General features: G+C 38.2%; 1 protein-coding gene across 3 annotated transcripts; it reads left to right on the forward strand.

Annotated features, from left to right (window-relative positions):
• The first annotated feature begins 567 nt into the window (after positions 1 to 567).
• Positions 568 to 14,679, forward strand: LOC132041600 (cysteine--tRNA ligase, chloroplastic/mitochondrial). 3 transcript variants are annotated; one of them, XM_059432298.1, is made up of 9 exons: positions 568 to 1,037; positions 1,817 to 1,880; positions 2,003 to 2,164; positions 2,761 to 2,931; positions 4,803 to 5,084; positions 5,199 to 5,324; positions 5,698 to 5,901; positions 13,228 to 13,329; positions 14,288 to 14,679. In XM_059432298.1, exons 1-9 carry the CDS (start codon positions 667 to 669, stop codon positions 14,522 to 14,524), a joined length of 1,719 nt encoding a protein of 572 aa, XP_059288281.1. In that variant the 5' UTR covers positions 568 to 666; the 3' UTR covers positions 14,525 to 14,679. The 3 variants fall into 3 exon arrangements, with proteins under 3 accessions (XP_059288281.1, XP_059288283.1, XP_059288284.1); XM_059432301.1 differs by having other exon boundaries at positions 897 to 1,037; positions 1,813 to 1,880; XM_059432300.1 differs by lacking the exon at positions 13,228 to 13,329.
• The last annotated feature ends 2,318 nt before the right edge of the window (positions 14,680 to 16,997 follow it).

Consider the following 16,997-nt stretch of genomic DNA (forward strand, 5'->3'; position numbering starts at 1 on the left):
AAACACACGAGCCGACAACTCGAACAAATACGACAAATAAGGGTTTCTCGAAGCATTGAACAACAAAATAAACAACATTGCGAGACAAACCCATGTTATTCTTCTTCCGATAAAATCATCATTTTCTCACTTTGATTTCAAAACCTCAACTTTAAAAGAAGAAAAATTTGAGCGATTTTACACGAGAGAAATGGGGAGTTACGGATTAATTCTTTGAGTCGGCTTTGAAGAGGTTGGACGACGGTTTCAAGAAGCACATTTAGCAGTTGAGATCAGTTCGTGAGTTTGAACGTTGAAAGTTTGAAGGAGCAGTTGAGATCGATAGTGTGTTTAGAATGAAGTTCGTGTGTTTTGATATGAACCGATGTTGAGTTTAAAATAAATTGGGAATTGAATTAAATAGTTTGGAATCTTTTTTATATTTTATAAAAGATTAACAAGTTTGATAAAATACATTTTTAATCCTAATTTTTTTAATCCCAAATTTAATTAAGTTTTGACTTGATGTGGTCCTACAAGTCACCTCTAGCGATTTCCAAAATTAAAAGTCTACCTTCAGTTAAATTTTCGCAGAAAGCTTAGCCTGAGTGAGATAGCGGATCGAGCAGCAACAATAGTTATTCTTGAAAAAACGCCAGTCACCGGCTCTTCTTCTTCCTCCTCTAAATGGCGACGCTTTTAAAATGCTACCGACCATTGCTTCCCTTCCAAAGCCGCAAAATACCCATTGCTACCGTTGCCGTTGAATGTTTCAGATACTACTCGAGAAGTCGACCTAGGGTTGTTAGGTGCCTCAGTACAATTGGAAATTCAAAGTCTACAGTGGATATAAAAGGGGGTAATGCCGTTGACGGAACTGACACCGAATTGAGGAATCAGCAGCAACTATGGTTACACAATACTATGACCAAACAAAAAGAAGTATTTATACCTAAAGTCCCCGGAAAAGTTGGAATGTACGTTTGTGGTGTAACGGCTTATGATCTCAGCCATATCGGACATGCTCGCGTTTATGTTTCCTTTGATGTTTTATATAGGTCCGTTACCCCTTTCCTCGCTCATTGTATTTTTTTTTATTGTTAAATTTGATTTATTAAGTCAACATCTTGGTAGATAACACTTTCAAAGTTGCAACAACATACCAGTGTAATCCCACTTGTGGGGTCGGGGAGGATAGGGTGTATGTAGACCTTACCCTTATCTTTGGGGGAGGTTAGAGAGGCTGTTTCTGATAGACTCTTGGCTCAAAAGAAGGGTATTCAAAGGCAGGATAGAAAGGAAAATAATGACAGCACAATAGCAAAATAGATGAAGTAACAGATATTAGTAAAATTGAAGAATAAGATACCATGCGAATACTAGGTAAGACAACTAAATAAGGAGAAGGTAAGAAGAGAAAGTTCCACTCTTTTTTGAAATTCGATTTATATAGGGAGAATCTTTGTTAATAACAATTTCAAACTTGCAGCATTTAAGTCAAACTCCAATCTTTTTCTAAAAGTCTTGATCTTTGTGGGTAACAATTTCAAACGTGTGCGTGCTGCTGTGAAGTGAGTTTCATGCTAGTTTAGAAAATTTGGGAGATGATTAAAATTAATCAAATTCCTTAATGATAATGGTTTGGGAGATTTACACTTCGAGGTAACTATAATGTTTAGGTTATTTGACTTCAACCTTTTGGGATTGTTTTAGGTACCCAATTAAATGTACTATCAATTATTCGTGGATTCCTAAATTATTTCGGGGTATTTGGAAGTTTGGTTTGTGTAACTAATCAGATACTTTTACTTTTGTTTCTTTTTGAAATATTAGGCAGATACCTAAATTATTTGGGATATGAAGTCAATTATGTTCGCAACTTCACTGATGTTGATGACAAGGTGATTTACTGTTTTTCTTTCAAGAGCTAATAATATTCAAGCTATTTATATCTGGAAAATTCAGTAGATTATTACTACAGCTAATATTGTTCAGCTGAGGCTCCTATTTTCAAATTCTGTAGATTATTGCTAGAGCAAATGAGCTGGGGGAGGATCCACTCAAATTAAGTAGACGTTTCTGTGAAGAGTTCCACCAAGACATGACTTATGTTCACTGTCTTCCTCCTTCAGTGGAGCCTCGTGTCTCTGATCACATGCCTCATATAATCGATATGATTCGGCAGGTTTTTTCTTGATCATTTGTTCTTTTCTTTCTGTAATGATTTTTCTTGGTTGGTAGTCGGGAGAAGTTATTGCCTCTTATGGAGTTGGGGAAGCCCTATTTATGTGGGGTTAAATCTTACTTTTTTGCTTTTGGTAGAGTTTATTCTTGATTTCAGCTGTAAAAATTATAAAACAACGCCTTTGATGTACCTCTCTCTCTCTCTCTCTCTCTCTCTCTCTCTCTGCCATATTTTCTTTTGTGGTCTTATGAACCTTGGACAGAAACTTAGTTTTTTTGCACTGCATAATTCTGGATTACCAAACCTTTCTCTCCTTCCTGTTTCCCCTTTAGATCTACTGGATGCATGGTATAATTCTGGTCCCTGAGATTCTCAAGTACCTTCTTATTATTACCTAGGAGTATGATCTTAATGTGCAAGAATGATGCATAAGACTCAAAGCCAGTTTCAGTTTTATCATTCTGTGAGCTGGGTTTCTTTCTTTGTTTAGACTTACCTTCATTCTCCTGCTTATATTCTTGGTTTGATTCCAGGCAGTGTAATATTTTGTTTCCCTAATACCGAGCTTTAACCGTTTTTGTGGTCTTCTGCAACAGATTCTCGATAATGGTTGTGCTTACAGAATCGATGGCGATGTCTACTTTTCTGTAGACAAATTTCCAGAATATGGAAAATTATCTGGCCGAAAACTGGAAGATAATAGGGCAGGAGAGCGTGTAACAGTAGACGCAAGGAAGAAGCATCCAGCTGATTTTGCCTTGTGGAAAGTGAGTTTTTGTAGTTATGCTTGTAAAGTTTCTTACTATTGGCTGTGTCATGTGTCGGATTTTAAGCACATCTTCATATCTTTCACATTCACCATATCCCCTTGTCAAAAGAACAAAAAGCAAATAAGGGAAAAAATAGGACACCACTAAAGAAATATGAAAAAATAATGAGTATTCACCGTGTTTCTACTGTTAAAATCTTTATTTCTTTTCATGTGTGTTATGCGGTTCATCTTAACTACATTCGTTTTTGATTGATACTTATTTTTCTTGTTATGACTTGGTTTTCGAAGTGTGCCCCAGAGATGGGTTTGTTTGTTCCAAGTTGCCACAGTGAAAAATTATCAAACAAGCATTTTACGTTAATTTTTTTTTTTTTTTTAAGAAGTCAACTGTTCATTCGTCTTGTGTTTCAGACGCTAGCATCACGGAGTGGATGTATTCCCCTCTTTACCCTTAAATGAAAAATCTTCAGCTTGCACCGATTCTGAGATCAGTTGAATGGACTATTTGGTTTGGTCACTAAATTTTATGAGAAAAGTAGAGATGAATAACTCATATGCAATCATGAAAAGAAACTCTTAAGATATTGCTGGGGCATCTTTTACCTACTGCAATTTCTTTTTTGGCAAAGATAGTCATTGTTTTGATGGTTTTGAAACCCGTAAGGGTGGCTCAGTTGGTTGAGCATGGGACTTTCATAATGGAGGTCTCAAGTTCGAAACCCCTGCCTACGATAGCAGGGGATTTGCCTTCTGGGTCGAGTTCGTCGCACGGTGCTTGCCTAGTGCTGCTTACCTCTTCTGTGTGGTTTGTGAGATATTGCACAGGAGCTGGGTTTACCCTATGCGCACCCGAAGGGTAGCGGCCGCAGATTCCCATGTCATCCGAAAAAAAGAAGAAGACATTTATCCTTTATGTGGAAAATGCCAAATGCTCATTTCTTTTCATCTAAGTCTTTATATTATTATCACTAATAAAAAGAATCACAACACACATGTATTCCTCTGTTTACCTGTTAAATGATAAGTCTTCACAGCTTTCGCCGATTCTGTAATCATTTGAATGGACTATCTGGTTTGGTCACTAAATTTTATGAAAAGGTAGAGATGAATAGCTCAAGTCCGACTCCAATCATGACAAGAAACTGTTAGAAATTGGGAAAGCCACTGTTTTGATGGTTTTGAGCCATTCTCTGACATTTGTCCATGATGTGGAGAATGCCAAATGCTTCTTGCATTTCTGTTAAGTCTTTTTCTATTATCAATAAAAAAAAGAATCATATCAGAATTTCAATGTGAAATAGGTGCTGTTTGGTAGTTCTGCTTAACATGAAATCGCAGAATGTCTGGGGTGGCCAAGTAAACCGTGGCACACTCATTTGAATATCCATTATTCCATTCCACGTGAGGCGGTAACAGAGAGAAGCAACAATTAATGGTTGAGTTGGCACAGGAAAAATCTAGTCAGCACTCTGTTTCTTTGAAATTTAGTTCACATGCAAGAAAGTTTACTTGTGGTTGCGATAACAGTCTTGTGTCATTTAGAGATGGTAAGTTATCAGTTATTTAAATTAACAAAAAATGACACTTGAATAGTTGTATGACACATTTTAAACTTGTTTGTTGACGAATTGACTTTTTAACTACCTTACATCAGTGGCTCCCTTTATTTTCAATTTTTAATTTAATGATCCTTCCTTGCCGAGCGTTTCTCCTGAATGCCATTGTCTCCTTTTTTTTGAATTCATGTATCAAGCTTTGAAAAAAGTGTGCAACTGAGTTAATTGTTGTTTAGTTACCGGAGATATGGAGATTTGAGCTGATGTTTTCTCGGCCGCTGCTTCTATTGATATCTATTCTCTCATGCAGTCTGCCAAAGAGGGAGAACCTTTCTGGGAGAGTCCCTGGGGTCCAGGAAGACCTGGATGGCATATTGAGTGCAGTGCCATGAGTGCTGCATATTTAGGATATTCTTTCGACATTCATGGTGGGGGGATGGATCTCGTATTTCCTCACCATGAAAATGAAATTGCCCAGAGCTGTGCTACTTGTAGGAAGAGCAACATTACTTATTGGATACACAATGGCTTTGTCAACATTGATTCTGAGAAAATGTCGAAGTCACTGGGGAATTTTTTTACAATTCGGCAGGTATAATGGGAGGAAAGTTGTGCTTCACTTACAGAATTGATATTTTAAAGGTTATTTGTTCCGTTCTTTTCGTCTTTCTAGCTTTTGATGTTTCTATATGTTGTTTTTCTTCAGGTGATTGATCTTTATCACCCATTGGCACTGAGGCTTTTCTTAATTGGGACACATTATAGATCTCCAATCAATTATACAATTGTACAGATTGAGAGTGCATCTGACCGCCTTTTTTACATATATCAGGTACTTTGATTCACAATCTCTAATTTGTCTGGTAAATGAATAATTACCCATGATGTTCTAGTGTGTATTGAAGAGAGTGTCGTTCGTGGAGAATCATATTATGTTGTGGATTGTCTTCTAGCTAGGTATAGAATTCAGGGTAAATGTAAGTCACCTCAGTATGCATAGCTCAAGAACTCCCTCCTAAGAAAAAACACTCCTTTGTCCAAATTAGTCTTTAACTTTTATTCAAATTTCTATTTGTACTAAAAATTATTCAAAATTTGAATGATATCCAAGAGCAGCTATTCCTCTAACTTTGGTGTTTGCTTACGAGTTTGTCCTTCATATCAGATAAAGCAGATATTAACCTGAGTATTGTCTTTGGTGATAGGCACTATATGATTGTCAAATTCTTCTCTGCCAGCATGATGGGGCAAGTTGGAAGGATTCTATTCCTGCAGAAACTGCTAGTTGTATAAATAAATTCCAAGATGAAGTTTTAGCTTCAATGTCAGATGATCTTCACACTCCTGTTGCATTGGCAGCAATGTCGGACCCATTGAAGTTGATCAATGATCTCTTACATACACGAAAGGTACTTTTGCTTCAACTGAAGTACAAATCAGGATCCTCTTCCCTGTCCATACACACTCGAAGCTATTTTTTCTTCATCTGAAATGCAAATCAACACTCTCCCTTGCTGAAAATTTTAAAACGGTCAACAAGGTAGTGTAACGAATGCTTTGTTTTCACCGTCATGCTTTAATATGGGACTAGTATTAGTTTAACTGTTTTTATCATTTTTTTTAAAGGTAATCTCAATCAAAAACGTGAATGTTCATATATATATATATATATATTTTGATGACAAGGGAACCAACAGTCTCTACCCTTCGGGTGTGCACAAGGTAAACCCCGCTGCTGTGCAATAGCCCGCAAACCACACAGGAGAGGTAACACGGACTAGGCAAGCCATGTGCCACGAGCTTGACCTGGAATGCCATCCCCTGCTATCGTAGGCAGGGGGTTTCGAACCTGAGACCTCCATTATGGTAGCCCCATGCTCAACCAACTGAGCCACCCTTGCGGGTGAATATTCACATATATATATATATATATATATATATATATATATATATATATATATATAACTGGCATAATTATTGTGGAAAGTGAACAAATTTTTTGGGAGATCGGTCATATTAGTGTAATGGCCTGGTATCAATGGGCTAAAGCTGGGTCAAGTTTCTTGCATTCAGAGATGACTAGCATGGTTTTGAGTTCAATTCATCTTCTTTTCTTATTTTCACTGGTTTCAGCTAGCTGTGGGAATTAATTCAAAGGTTAAAAGCTTTTGTCTTTTGGCCTGTTCATTAAGGAGCCATTTAGCTTTCACCAATTAGTGCAATGTTGTGTTAGTCATGTTTTGGGTTCTTAAGGTGGTCTGGATTTTGTTATACATAAAATGACTATTTATCTTATTTCTTCTTTTAGTGTGGTATTCATTTCATTGTTGCCCGTGGAAGAGTTCTTGATTTTGATGTCTTGCACTGTGGTTGATTTCACAAGTGTTGTAGCAGTCTTAGCACTTGTTCATTAGATGTGTTGATTAGTCAAATTTAGATACTGTCTATTTCTAGGTAGGTAGCTTTGGGTTATCTTGTTATTCTATTTACTTGTACCAAGACCATGCTCTCCCACTACAAATCAAACTAACAAAATTACTCAATCAGGAAATAAGATTGAGTAACAGAACAACTACAGAAATTACATTGTTAAAATATTTGACATTGTTCTACTCCAAACCCCCCCCCCCCCCTCTCAAAATAAGCCCTCACCTAAGGTTGTATCCCTTTGGTGTGAAGGGTTAGGCTTGACCCCTATCATGTCTATTGAACCCAAAAAGTTACACTTGTTAGAGGGGGACATGGTTCTTACCTCTAACTTACATATGACAAGTCCAAATAAACTGTCCAAAGAAGATGAAAGCATTTAGCCTATACAAGATCCTTTCCTAAAGAACAAGAAAGAAGAAGACACTAACTTACAAAGAAATTGCATTTCTCATACCTTCTTCTCATAGAAGTCCTCATTTGTCTAGTTGAATTAATCCTCTAACTTCTCTAGGTAGTTGTTGACGAGAGGTATAGGAGGTTTACCATGAGACTGTGGTGGGACATGTTTGGGTGGTTCAACACTTCTTGGGCAATGCCAAGAACTGTGAAAGAGTTGATGGTCAGTTGGAAGAGCGAGAGATGGAGGAGAAGACAAAGGGCTTGGAACATGGTTCCGCTTGCATTGATGTGGGTAGTTCGGAATGAGAGAAACAAGATAGCTTTTGAAGGAATAGAGTCAAGTTTTTCTCAATTGAGGAGTAGTCTTCGATCCCTTATTTTCTTTTGGTGTAATCAGAAAGTTCCTAGTTTTATAGAGGATCGGGTGGAGTTTGTAGAGAATCATATTTTGTAGATTCTTTATCTTTTGGTATATCCCTTGTATACAGTCGTTCTTTGGCCATGTTTATGAATGAAAATACTTTTACTTGATCCAAAAAAAAAAAAAAAGAAGGTATAGGAGGTTTCATTTCCAGTAGCAGATGCCATTTTGGCCAAGTAGTCAGCCACAGAATTGGCTTCTCAGAAGCAATAAATAATAGTGATTGTAGCATTTCTCATGTTCATATCAGTGTCATGGAGAATCTTCTTCAACTTGAGGTTGTTTGTGCTGCTTCTACTTAACATCTTAACAATCACCAAAGAATTCATCTCCAGAGTAAAGGAGTTAAAGCCATTTTCTTTACCCCATTGAACAGCATACTGAGCAGCATAAGCTTCTGCTTGGTTGTTGCTTATACACTGAATAGGCTTAGAGAAAGCTATAATGTAGTCCCATTACAGTCTCCGATGATGGCCAGCAGTACCAGAAGCTTTGATAAAACTGCCATCTATGTTGATTTTCATATGGCCTGTCTCAGGCTTTAACCAATTGACTTGCCTGATATTCACAACTGGCTTTAGCCTTTCGATAGTGCCACACACAGTTAGCCAATTACCAGTTATGTTACAAGAAGGATACATTGTCTGAAGTGCAGCTTAGATATTCCAGATGACATGGTACTCCATTTTGTTGAAATAAACCTATCTTTGCTCCCAAATTTGCACGATGTCCACTCTTTCCAGATTTCCCAACATATAAACACAGGTGTAATCTGAAAAATGAAATTCTGAACTGCATTTTTAGTCTTCATATTCCACCAGTTGTTGATGATTCTTCTAATAGGTCCATGGATGTGAATAACTACCATAGGAGGACCAAATGTAATTCCAAATATGCCTAGCAGCATCACCATTAGTGAAAGCATGTTGCATAGAATCTATCAGAGCATCCCTACAACAAAGGCAGACCACATTTGATTGAATCCCAAACCTGGAAATAGCTTCATTGAAAGGAAGTTTTCCATGACGAAGCCTCCAATTAAGAAAGACATTTTAAATGGAATAACCTTATGCCAAAGCTTAGTCAGAAAATCATTCTTGTTCCTGGTATGTCTAATCATATGCCAAGAAGAATTATCAGAGTAGTGCTTCAGTGTTCATCCAGACAGCATCATCAATTTCATCTGTAGAACCAATATCTATACCAGTGATCTCCTATAACAACAACAACAACATACCCAGTGTAATTCCCCAAGTGGGGTCTGGGGAGGGTAGGACCTTACCCCTACCTTGGTAGGTAGAGAGGCTGTTTCTAGTAGACCCTCAGCTCAATTATATACCAGTGATCTCCTGAACTACATAATCTAGAAGAGCCTTGGAAAGTTCCGTGATATTCCAAGTTCCATTGGTAGTGAAATCCTTAACCTTTGTCTTCAGGTAGCTTCCCTGCCTTCTGAAGTTAGGAACTAGAGCTAAAGGACCAAAGCTAGCTCAATTCCGGAATTCCAACTCTAAAGGTCCCTTCTCGCTTAGAAGCTGCTATCGCATTTTTATAGGTGCATCTTCACAATCCCTTTGGCCTTGGAAGACTATTTGGAGAAGTTAGGCGCTTCACAAAAATGTCTTGCTTGGTTGGTAGCTCATGGAAAATGCCTTACTCTTGACAGCTTGCAAAAGAAAGGCAAAATACTTTGTAATTGTTGCTTTCTATGCGGAAGGGATTGGGAAGATGTGAACCATTCACCAGTCAGATTTGGCATTTTATTCTGTGTCATGTGGGTATTAAATGGTGCATGCCTAGGAGCACGGTTGATTTTCTCCTCTCATGGCACAAACAGGATATGTATAAAGCGTCGGGTTACATCTGGAAGTCTATATCCGCAGTAGTTTGGTGGGTCGTATGGAGGGGAAAAATGCTAGAGTTTTTGATAACAAAAGGGACAATGTAGTTAATCTAAAGCACAAATGTATATTTTAGCTTAATTTTTGGTGCAAACCTCGGTAAATGTTTTAGAGCTGGTGGCGTTGGCTGGGTTTCTTAGTTCTTTACACTCACTCTAAAGTTATCTTTTAGATGTACTTCTGTCCAGCCTTTTCTTAAAGTTGACCCCCTCTTTTCATCAATAAAATTCTTTCAGTTACCTATAAAAAAAAAAGCAAAAAATTAGAATTGCCACCGCTGATATTCCATCTGATAGAAATTTCAGCTTTGTCCCTAGTCCATGCTAGATTCTTCCAAGCTTGAGAATTCCCAGGGATCCACTTTTTTTTTTGAATAACATGTTAGACAGAGCAGTATTTGGCATAAATGACTCAGGGATGCACTTTTAACATGTTTGACAAAGCTGTATTTGGCATAAATGAAGTCTGCCCGGAGAGATGGTTTAGTTCTCAGTCCCCACCACCTTTTCAGAGAAAGGGTATTAGAAGTATCATTCAAGCTCCTGATGCCTAACCACCCTCCTCTTTAGGAAAACACTAATTTTCGCATGCACTCCAATGATACTTGTTCTTGTTGTCACATGTACCCAAAAAACTTAGCAATGTGCTTTTCAATTGAAGTGATAGGGAGAGGAAGGCACGTGACCTGGATCAAGTGAAGTGCATCAAAGACGAGGACGGCAACGTACTGGCGGAGGACGCCCTTGTTAGACGGAGATGGTAGTCATACTTCCATAACCTCTTCAACGGAGAAGGGGACAACAACCTTGTGTTGGGGGATTTGGAGCACTCAGAGAGGCGTCGCGATTTTGGGTATTGTAGGAGTATAAAGGTGGAGGAGGTTAAGGATGTTGTTCGCAGGATGCGTAGGGGGAGAGCAACCGGGCCTGATGAGATCCCAGTGGAATTTTGGAAGTGCACAGGCAGAGCAGGTATGGAGTGGCTGACTGGGTTGTTTAATGTCATTTTTAAGACGGCAAAAATGCCTGAAGAATGGAGGTGGAGTACAATGATTCCTTATCAAAAATTTTTACCTTATTAAAAAAAAAAATGATTCCTTTGTACAAGAACAAGGGTGACATTCAGAGTTGCAACAACTATAGGAGATCAAGCTGCTAAGTCACACTATGAAAGTTTGGGTGAGGGTGGTGGAAATGAGGGTGAGGAGCGGCGTGTCTATTTTCGAGAACTAATTTGGATTGTCGGGCGCTCGACTGCAGAAGCCATTCATCTTGTAAGGAGGCTTGTGGAGCAGAATTGTGAGAGGAAGAGGGACCTGCATATGGTATTCATCGATCTAGAAAAGGTATACGACAAAGTCCCTAGGGAGGTTCTATAGAGATGCTTGGAGGCTAGAGGTGTACCGATGGCGTACACTAGGGCGATCAAGGACATGCATGATGGAGTCAAGACCAGGGTTAGGACAGTGGGAGGAGACTTGGAGCACTTCCTAGTGGTGATGGGGTTGCACCAAGGATCAACTCTTAGCCCATTTTTATTTGCCTTGGTGATGGATGAACTGGCGCGACAAATCCAAGTGAGGTGCCATAGTGTATGTTATTCGGGGATGACATTGTTCTGATTGACGAGACTCAGAGTGGAGTTAATGCTGAGTTGGAGGTTTGGAGGCAGACTCTGGAGTCTAAAGGGTTCAGGTTGAGTAGGACCAAGACAGAATACTTGGAGTGCAAGTTCAGTAACGTAACACATGAGGCTTCACCTAGGTCATTCAAAAGAAAAGGAGTTTCAAGTGTCTTGGGTCTATTATCCAAGATAATGGAGATATCGACGATGATGTCACACATCGTATTGGGGTAGGGTGGATGAAATGGAGGCTCACTTCCGGAGTCAAAACTTAAAGGCAAGTTCTGCAGAGTGGTGGTTAGACCAACTATGTTGTATGGGGCGGAGTGTCTTCAGAAGATGAAAGTTGCGGAAATTAGGATGCTGCGATGGGTGTATGGGCATACTATGAGCGATAGGATTAGAAATGAAAATATTCGGGATAAGGTGGGAGTGGTTTTGGTGGAGGATGAGATGCGGGAAGCGAGGTTGAGATGGTTCAGGCATGTGAAGAGGAGATGCACGGATATAGGTGCAGAGGTGTGAGAGGCTGGCTATGGATGGTTTCAGGAGAGGCAGAATTAGGCCGAAGAAGTATTGAGGAGAGGTGATTAGACAGGACATGGCGCAGGTTCAACTTACTGATGACATGACTTTAGATAGGAGGATATGGAGGACATGAATTAGGGTAGAAGGTTAGTAAGTAGTTGAGTGTTGTCCTACTTATCATTTTATACTAGTAGTCGTAGTATTATTCTTCTAGCTCCTTGTCTTTTGATTTCTGTTACTCTTTGGTGTTGCTTGCACTTCGATTAGTGTATTATTTTGTGGTAGTTATAGCTCCTTTCTATATAGTTAGCTTTATCCTGCTTTCTACAGTATTTTGTCATGCCTTTTATACTGCTTTGAATTGCTAGTTCTTTTGCCGAGGGTCTACAGGAAACAACCTCTCTACCTCCGAAGGTAGGGGTAAGGTTTGCGTACACTCTACCCTCCCTAGACTCCCTCTTTATGGGAATTCACTGGGTTTGTTGTTGTTGCTTTTTAATCATTTCCAAAGTACTCTTAGGAGGGTTTAAAACAGTCGAGGTAAGGTAGGTAAGGATTGCAGCACACTCTTAATAAGAACAGTCTTACCACCATAGGGGAGCATTTTCCTTGCCATCCATTCATCCTCTTCACCACTTTATTGACCATGTTATCAAAGCAACAAATTTTATGCCTCCCAGTATAAATTGGACAACCCAAGTAAATAAAGGGGAGGGATTTATCCATGTAACCAGTGCATTCACTCAGTCTGTTTATCCTATAAGGACTGGTTTTAGGCCTGCTAGATGAAGCTTTTATCCTCATTAACTTTTTGTCCAGAAGTTTAAAATAAATTAAATTACTACATGAGTCATTGATTTTTCTAATCATTCTGTAACTGAGAATGCTGTCAAAAAAAGGATGAAAAAGGGTAATTAAAAAACCCAAATGGATAAGCAAAGATTGCAAAATGATATTCTGAGACCCATTTTTAGGTCTGAAAAAGAAAGCCTAATCTGACAAGCCCGAAACTGAAAAATCGAACTGATCTTGGATAAAACGAACCAAACCAAAATTACTATGCTTCGTTTTCGGTTAGCAAAATCGCCAAACCAATAACTGAAATCGAACCGATATTTGTCTCTTTCAGCTCGTTACTGATTCTTCTGTTAACATTTTTGGAAAGAACTATAGTGAATTTTAAGGTCCTGATTCCTTCAAAAACATTGTATATCAGAAATCAGAATCAAGGTATAAGTGGGGAAATCTTTCACGTAGGTCCGATTCAGATTATGTTACCATTTCCATGCAATGGAAGGAATCATTTTACTCCTTTGTTTCTCTTACTACAATTTCTCTATTGCCTGTATAAAGTATAACTTTGCTCTTATCTCCTAGTTATATAAAACTTTGGGAAAAGATTCCCTTGACAGTTGTGTTTGGCTTTCCTGCAGGGTAAAAAGCAAGCATTGCGGATTGAGTCACTTGCAGCTTTAGAAAATACTATAAGTAATGTTCTAGAAATGCTGGGGCTTGTGCCAGCCAGTTACGCGGAGGTGCAGAATTTTATTTGCTGTCTGATTCCATTGCATTTTGTATTGTATCTTTTTGTCCTGAGGAATTGATGGTCCCGGGGGTGCCTATTGTGCATGCTATATGCAGATGATCTTGGGTTTAGTAATGAAGTTAGCAAGGGAGTCAACTAGAGTTGAAATTGTGAAGAAACACTATAGAATAAGGGTATAAGATGAGTAGAAGTAAGAAGACAATATATAAACAGTGTGTTTATACCCCAAGGAAGAATGAAGATAAAGATTAGTCAGGATTGTGGTTTCTGAATGTACACAATTTAGATATCTAGGCCAAGCCGCACATGAGAATTGTATTTAAAATGAATATCTAGCACAAATGTAAAATAGGATGACTGAAGTAGAGGAGCGCTATGAGAGTGCTATGTGATATGGTCTGATAGAGGAGATACCTAACAAGGTCAAGGCAACTTCTGTAGAGCGCTGTGAATCAACAATATTATATGGGAGGGGAGGTGGGTGGGCGGGGGAGGGTGCGGCATATGGATTGAAGGGAAAATATGTACTCAAACCACATCGCTAAGTTTTTGCTAGAGGATGATCCTCCCCCACCTCTTGTTTCTTGTAGCCATTGTCTCTTTCCCTTCATCATATTCTTTTGGGTTTATTAAACCCACTGTATATACTGAAGTGTCTGTTTGTAGGTTTTTAATTTCATGTTTCAAGCAGTACTTTTTTCTCCTTGAAGAATTGTTGCAAACTTCTTCAATATCAGTGGCTCCCAGCTCTGCTGCTAGAATTTATGCATTTAGTCCATTCACAAAGAGATATGCTTTATGTTATTTTCTTAATTGCATCAACATTCCCTGCGTCATAACAATTAGAAAACATTCCCTGCATCCTAGCTTTTTCCACCTTTTGTAGCTTCTGGATGATAATCATAGTACGGAATCTCACAACTTAGCCATGCTTTTGGTCTCTGTAGGCTTTGCACGAACTGAGGTTGAAAGCTTTGAAGCGTGCAAAGTTGACTGACGATCAAGTTCACCAGAAAATCACAGAGAGGGATACAGCAAGAAAAAATAAAGAATATGATAGATCGGATGTAATTCGAAAAGATTTGGCTGCTGTAGGTATTGCTTTGATGGACAGCCCGGAAGGCACTACGTGGAGACCGGCTATTCCTCTTGCTTTGCAAGAAGAGCAGGTTGCAGCCCTTTGAAATTTCTCACATATTTGCAATAACCTGCCGTGTTGTGCCATATTAATTTTGGGAAATGATGTGTAGTGCCAATCCAAACTGAGAAAAGTTTTGGTTGTAGCATCTTACAGAAGCTAAGTAATTTTTGTTAGTTGCAAAAAGCAACTATCTAGAAACATGTTGATTTTTACTCTTCTAATAAGTCCTCGGATGGTCAAACTCCTCGAGGCCATGCACACCTCTCCCCCCCACCCCACCAAGAAAGACAAAATGGGAATAATTCAAATTTTCTCCTTTTTAGCATCATTCATATTTGTGAACGAACTGCAAAGGTTCAAGTCTTGGGAACGTCAAGAAACTATTGCTTTTCATTCATGTTTTGGGAGCAATTTCACCTGCAAGCAGCTACGCAAATGGTAGGTATCTCAGCAAATACACTAGATTATGGAGTTGAGTAATTATTTCTGAGATGTTTACCCTTTTGGCTTCTAAGGCGGGGATTTCCCCAGTATTATTTACAGTTAAGTCAGTTTACCGTGCCCTCATTAAGAACCACTTTTTGGCTATGGATATCACCATCTAGAGCTATTAATATACTCTTCCCTTATGGTTTCAGCAATCCCACACTGTTCATGTTTCTTCAAAAAACACGACTGATTCACTTTTCTCATGGTTGATGTAGCATTTGTAATGGCTTTTCAACTGATCTTAATCTGAACAGCGGTGGTATCTGTGTTGATTAGCAGCACGGTGATTTCTCGTTGCAATTTGTATGCAACGCAGGGAATAAGTGAATCAGGACATAAAAAGAGAAATAATCTAGAATGACACCCATTGGTGAAAGTCTTAGTCTATAAGAGTTTGCAATATCTTATAGCACTGAACATGGGTATCATTACAAGCAGGGAATCAGTGAATCAGACATAAAAAGAGATAATCTAAAATGACTCCCATTGGTGCTGTTAGACCAAAGTCTATAAGAGTTTGCAATATCTTATAGCAAGGATCATAGGTATCATTACAAGTTGATCCAACAATCTGGTTGTGCAATAAAAACATTAGTGATCTCTATGCGAAGATGCATAATCTAGAGCTAAAATCACAGAGTTCGAAGTAAGTCTATTTATAACGAGATCTTGTTACAAAACAAGTTATGTAGTTCAACCAAGTTTGTGGATATGTTGAGTGAGCATATGATTTGAGTTGGATGATTTGGCTAAAACTTCTCTGTCCAAAGACCATGTGCTAACGTTCAAAGTCCTTACATATTCTTTTTGCGCTGGTTTTTGGAAGCTTAATACATATGTGTCCCTCTAAACTTATCCCTTTTTTTCATTTTAAGACCTCAACCAAGTCATTGCTGTCCTATTCAACCCCGAACTTTGCCTTTGCCGTTAACAATCAAACACAATCCGACTTATATAATATATATGCTGAGTTTAACTTTTTTTTTTTTTAGCCTTGCACGCGAATGTCAATTACATCCTATGGGGAAAATTCAACCAACTAAAACACCCCAACCATTTTAATTATACACATCGTATGTTAAGTTTTGATTTTGATTTTTTAGTTTTCAGTTTTGGTTTCTTATTTTTCAGTTTTTGATTTTCCAGTTTTAGTTTTCAGTTTTGGGTTTTTATTATCCAGTTTTGGTTTCTTATTTTTCAATTTTAGTTTCCAATTTTGATTTCTTATTTTCCAGTTTTGCTATTTGATTGGTTTAAGTGGTGGTTCTTCACTTGTATAACATAGTAGCACACTTCTTCCTATCTGATGTATATAATCAAAATGGGTGGAGTGTTTTAATTGGTTGAATTTTCCACGTAGGATGCAATTGACATTCACACGCAAGTCTAAAAAAATGAAACTCACCATATATGCTATGTAAGTCGGATTGTGTTTGATAGATACATTCGAAGTCAAGTTTAAGGGTTCAATAGGAACAACACTTAGTTGAAGTGCCAAAATGGAAAAAAGGGATAAGTTTAGGGGGTTTCATATGCATTAAGCCTTTTTGAAAATTGATCGTATCAGATACATATTCATCAGTTGAAACTTTTTCTAAATTTCATTTTCATATCTCATTTCCTTCCATAAGACGGCTGGGACGGGAAGGAAAAACGAAAAAAAAAAGTGAGTTAAAGTGTATTAGTTTCAAGGCGCACAAGTTCTGACTAAGTCGTCAGTTTGCCTTTCAAAAAATTGGTTTTGATTAAGCTAGTTCTTGATCGGAGAATATAAGTGTGATAATTAAGTATTGACTACTTTATGTTAGAACGTAAAATGTTAGGAAGGCTGAAAAGACAGACAAAAATCAATCATCTGATGAAGTTTTAAAGATCATTTCATAGGCCAATACCGAAAATTCGTACTATTGCAGTTGAATTATAATATCTCGGTCTATTGGTTTGTCTAATGAAAAATCTGACATTCTTATTCATGCAATTAGACAGTAGGTGTAAATTTGAGACCAAATTTGAAGGTTTTGCCACAA

The sequence above is a fragment of the Lycium ferocissimum genome, unplaced genomic scaffold (assembly GCF_029784015.1).
Source record: "Lycium ferocissimum isolate CSIRO_LF1 unplaced genomic scaffold, AGI_CSIRO_Lferr_CH_V1 ctg10833, whole genome shotgun sequence".
Lineage (NCBI taxonomy): Eukaryota > Viridiplantae > Streptophyta > Magnoliopsida > Solanales > Solanaceae > Lycium > Lycium ferocissimum.

Excerpts from the sequence above, each read along its gene's own strand:
- LOC132041600 (XM_059432298.1), top strand. The coding sequence starts at position 667 with ATGGCGACGCTTTTAAAATGCTACCGACCATTGCTTCCCTTCCAAAGC. Across the intron at positions 1,038-1,816 it reads TCCTTTGATGTTTTATATAG|ATACCTAAATTATTTGGGAT; the intron begins GTCCGTTACCCC and ends AATATTAGGCAG. Across the intron at positions 2,932-4,802 it reads CTGATTTTGCCTTGTGGAAA|TCTGCCAAAGAGGGAGAACC; the intron begins GTGAGTTTTTGT and ends TCTCTCATGCAG.